Below are 4244 nucleotides of genomic sequence, written 5' to 3'. Positions count from 1 at the left end.
AAAAATGTTTTTTCTAAATCTTTTAGCTTAAATAATAATTTATAGCTGTAAAAATAAAATTCTACTAGTCTGAGTGAAAAAGTATTAAAAGATAAGCCGATAAAAAAGTTCCAAAAAATTCAGAATTTCATTAATACTCCAGTGAAAGTTGTTAATTTTGAGACGTGTCACTTTTGTATCAACGCGGCGATATATGGTTTATGTGTAAAAAAATTTTTATACTTAAATGAATCTTGGACGTTATTCTTTTAAAAAATTGTATTAAAATTGATACAAACAATTATTTTTCATAAGAACAGTTCAAAATAATGCCCATTATTTTGATGTTAATTGTTAGGATTTCTCACGTAGCACACATCTAGAACGCAGAATCGTGCTCTGCAGAGAGGACAGGTACATTTGGAGGACAACCACGTTTCCGGCGCATTCTCATCTTGTCTCGAGGCAAACCTGTGTGTTCAAATAATACGGTATGATAATATTAACAATCTAAACTATCCGAATATACGCGATTTAACATAAATAGAAATAATCGAGATTAATAATAATAATAACAAAAGGTACACTAACCATTTCGCCATACATTCTATACACCACATTGGACGGCAGTAACATATCGTGCAGTCATCATGGTCTCTGGTTTCGGCACTGCTGCACAATCTGTTCAACTTTACATTCGACAGCGCTTGCATACATCCGATGCATTGACCTAGCTCCTATAAATACATATGCACGAATTAATAATTGAAGACAAACGGAGACAAGAGAAGAGATAATTGAAGTGACGCACAGGTATATAACAACTGTTTTACTACCTCGGCAGTATCGTAGAACGGGTTTTTATCGACCTCCTCCTTGAAAGTGTCGATAAATCTGTCGAGTAAAGTTCTGTGGAACGTTATATTCTGCAGTACAGCGATCGGCCGTGAAACTCGGTCCTGCAGATCCTTGAAATCCAACGCATTCAATCTTATGTCGAACTCCTGCGCCATAGCTCGCATGGGTTTCACCTGGGGAAAGCACAACACGTGGGATATTTCATTGAGACAATCGAGAGCAATTTTGCCTGAAGCAGTTATTGCCTGTGTGTAGCACCTGTATATTGATGAACTGAACCTGATCTCTCGTTGTGGGCGACATGTAATGAACGTCGCTCTTATTCACGACCAGGGTCGCGTCGCTCTGATGCGCCACTTGCAACTTATAAGGCGTGATCTTAATAATCCAATTGTCCGTCGCTACGACACGAGTTACGCTATTTGTGACAATAACAATTTTATCTATTCTAAAATAAAATTGTGTTACTTTAGTATAAAATATACATGTACTTACAACACGATGGTACGCATAAACGTGAATGTGCGCGCGTGATTTTAAGTTTCCTAAGTTATTAAGCTAGCTATTTGAATGAACCTTCGGTATTCTGTGTTAATGTCCGACGCGACAGCCGTCCACGGCGTGTTATTGTTACTGTACACAGATAGATTTTGCGCTATCGGATGCGTGGCCCAATCGTGGGCGGACCACTCGAGGACCTTGTTCAGCATGTAAAGCGGAGCGATTGTGACGCAAAGGACGACCAACGGTCCGAGGTAATTTCCATCGGCTAGTAACAGTTTCCCGGCGTCGACATGTCCGAAGAAGAGCAATCCAAGAACGTAGCCTGTGAAGATCGCAGAGAAGAGATTGTGAGAAATACTTGTCAAAGGTGGAGATGTTGAATGTAATTAGGGTAACTGTCCCTATTAGTGTGCTTTTATATTTAAATAAGTCATAAAAATAAACTGGTACAAATAAATAGTGTTTTTTTATTAAGTTAATACTTTAACTTATAAAGTGTTTATAAAGTGTTTTTTTTTATTAAGTTAAAGTATTAACTTAATAAAAAAAACACTGTGTCTATTTTGTACCAGTTTATTTTTATGACTTAAAAATAAACTGGTACAAATAAATAGACAGTGTTTTTCTTTTTATTAAGTAAAAACACTTTGTCTATTTATTTGTACCAGTTTATTCTTACCAATAAAAATAAACTGGTACAAATAAATAGTGTTTTTTTTTTATCAAGTTAAAGTATTAACTTAATAAAAAGAAAAACACTTTGTCTATTTATTTGTACCTATTTGTACTTATTTGTAAATAAATAGACAGTGTTTTTTTTTATTAAGTTAAAGTATTAACTTATAATAAAAAAAAACACTTTATTTATTTGTACCAGTTTATTTTTATGACTTATTTAAATATAAAAGCACATTAAAACGTACAGGCACACTAATAAGGGCAGTTACTCCTAGAGAGAAACGTCTATCTTACCCAAAGGTAGCGCGGAGTGTAGGAATAGCGTGGCTATGCTCCTCCTAATGTGATACTGTATGAAAAACTCGTTCTCACTACCGAGCCAATTCGCAAAGACGTCCTTGACGGTCAAGCCCGCCGAGACGAATTCCGTCGGCGGGTAGACGATACATCCGGACATCAGAAAATAGAATGACGTGTAAAAGAGTAGAGCTGACATTTTTTCATTTAGAAAGGGAGAGAGAGAGAGAGGGAGGGTGTTCCCGTTTATCAGCGGCGTAACAGGAATAACGATCTGAAATAAATATCGTAAATTATTTTAGCACGATCTTATAGCTGAGTTGCTTGTCAAAAAATATAACAATAACAGCAAACAGACGTTACATCAATGTGACAGCAGGTGCCTTCCTATAACATTCTTGTGGGCTCGAAAACTGTTAAAAGGTCACGAAACCCGAAATCTAATTCAGATCGATGTTCGGCTTGATTTTGACGGCGAATGTATCCGTTTATTTATTAACTTTGCGTCGCACAATATCCATCACAAATCCATCAGGATTCATACAGGTTTGAGGTTATACTGCTTGACCCACTGTGTACTAATCAATGTATAGTAAGCGCTGTGTTATCGATAGTTGGTTACAAACATATATAAATATATAGATCGGAAGTCAGACGTATAAAATACAAATCGATTATACATACATATATCATATAAGTAAAAATATAAATCAAAGTATATTTAAAAATAATTATCAAAGTATATTTATAAAAGTCAGTGTAGCAGATAAAAAATTGAACCATTTTCACGTTTGGAAACGGGAAAAAAGTGGAGTCCAAAGTATAGAATTAACATAATATGTCTTAATATATATATAAAATTTTTCATATACATATAAGAACATATATATAAATATATATAAACATATACAGGCCGGTGTCTCAATGGTAGCGCTTGTGGAGAGGTAGTATGGACCAAACTGAACAAAAAAGTCCTCTACCATTTTGCGATCTTCGCAATAGTTATCGAGATACTATAATCATAAAAAAAAAATTTACGCAAAGTATATACAAGTGTAGCATACGTTAGGTACATCTTATCTAAACTAAAAATATTATTTTAACAAATAAAAGTTATCCAAAAACAAATATGAGATCATACAAATTGTCAAGTATTTGATTATAGACATATAGAGATAAAAATATTTTTTTAATAAATTGTTTAAATTATTTAAAATTATATGCAGCAAAGTTAATGCCATTGTCTTTCCAAATAACTTTAAGTTTCGTAAAACAGATTTAAAGTTATTAAAATGATCAATAGAATTATAGTGAAGCAAAAACTTGGCCATTATGTAAAATTTTTTCTTTTTTTAAAATGATTAGTATCTCGATAACTATTGCAAAGATCGTAAAATGGTACCCATACAGCACAGAACGATTGCAGCAAAATTGTAGCAATCTTTCCTTGCAAGATTGCAATGTTGCAAAAACGTTGCAAAATGTTGCTGCAACGTCGTTACAACATTGCAGCAACGGTAAAATGTCCGCCTTTAGAAATATTGCAATACAATGTTGCAGCAACATTAAAATATAATGTAAACGTAAACCTTAACAGCACAGGAATATTCTGAGAACGATCGCAAAATTTTATTAATTAGCATTATATACCAGAAAATAAAAGAAAATACACACGACAAAATTATGATTTAAAAAATAGGTTTGGAAACTAATTTTAGTTTGTATTTCTAAGCGGTCACCCATCCAAGTTATGTACCTAGTCCAACGCTGCTTAACCTTTATGATCGTCCGGGAACTGTTGCTTCGTGATGATCTATGAACATTTATTAGTAACAGATATATACCAGTGATACATCTGCTAAATAGAAGTTGTCAAGAAGATAAAATATATATAGTTAAAACTGAGTCGACAAGGCACACAGGGGATA

The 4244-nt window shown here is 33.8% G+C and overlaps 1 protein-coding gene across 2 annotated transcripts; it reads right to left on the bottom strand.

Annotated features, from left to right (window-relative positions):
- Positions 1-243: 243 nt before the first annotated feature.
- Positions 244-2901, bottom strand: LOC105459037 (E3 ubiquitin-protein ligase TM129). Of its 2 annotated transcripts, none has more exons than XM_011704709.1 (7): positions 2675-2901; positions 2314-2590; positions 1414-1663; positions 1096-1285; positions 816-1010; positions 571-716; positions 244-450 (listed from the first exon to the last, which is right to left on the bottom strand). In XM_011704709.1, exons 2-7 carry the CDS (start codon positions 2513-2515, stop codon positions 327-329), a joined length of 1107 nt encoding a protein of 368 aa, XP_011703011.1. In that variant the 5' UTR covers positions 2516-2590; positions 2675-2901; the 3' UTR covers positions 244-326. The 2 variants fall into 2 exon arrangements, with proteins under 2 accessions (XP_011703011.1, XP_011703010.1); XM_011704708.1 differs by having other exon boundaries at positions 2680-2901.
- Between the last annotated feature and the right edge of the window lie 1343 nt (positions 2902-4244).

The sequence above is a fragment of the Wasmannia auropunctata genome, unplaced genomic scaffold (genome assembly GCF_000956235.1).
Source record: "Wasmannia auropunctata unplaced genomic scaffold, wasmannia.A_1.0 LD334217.1, whole genome shotgun sequence".
NCBI lineage: Eukaryota > Metazoa > Arthropoda > Insecta > Hymenoptera > Formicidae > Wasmannia > Wasmannia auropunctata.
The sequence above is the reverse complement of the archived record's forward strand: the minus strand, read 5'-3'. Positions and strand labels throughout refer to the sequence as shown.

What these genes read in the sequence shown, in the direction of transcription:
- LOC105459037 (XM_011704709.1), bottom strand. Translation starts at nt 2,515, where the DNA reads ATGTCAGCTCTACTCTTTTACACGTCATTCTATTTTCTGATGTCCGGA. An exon ending in ATTAACACAGAATACCGAAG is followed by an intron (nt 1,286 to 1,413) that starts GTTCATTCAAAT and finishes ATTTTATTTTAG; the next exon opens with AATAGATAAAATTGTTATTG. An exon ending in CGTTCTACGATACTGCCGAG is followed by an intron (nt 717 to 815) that starts GTAGTAAAACAG and finishes ATGTATTTATAG; the next exon opens with GAGCTAGGTCAATGCATCGG.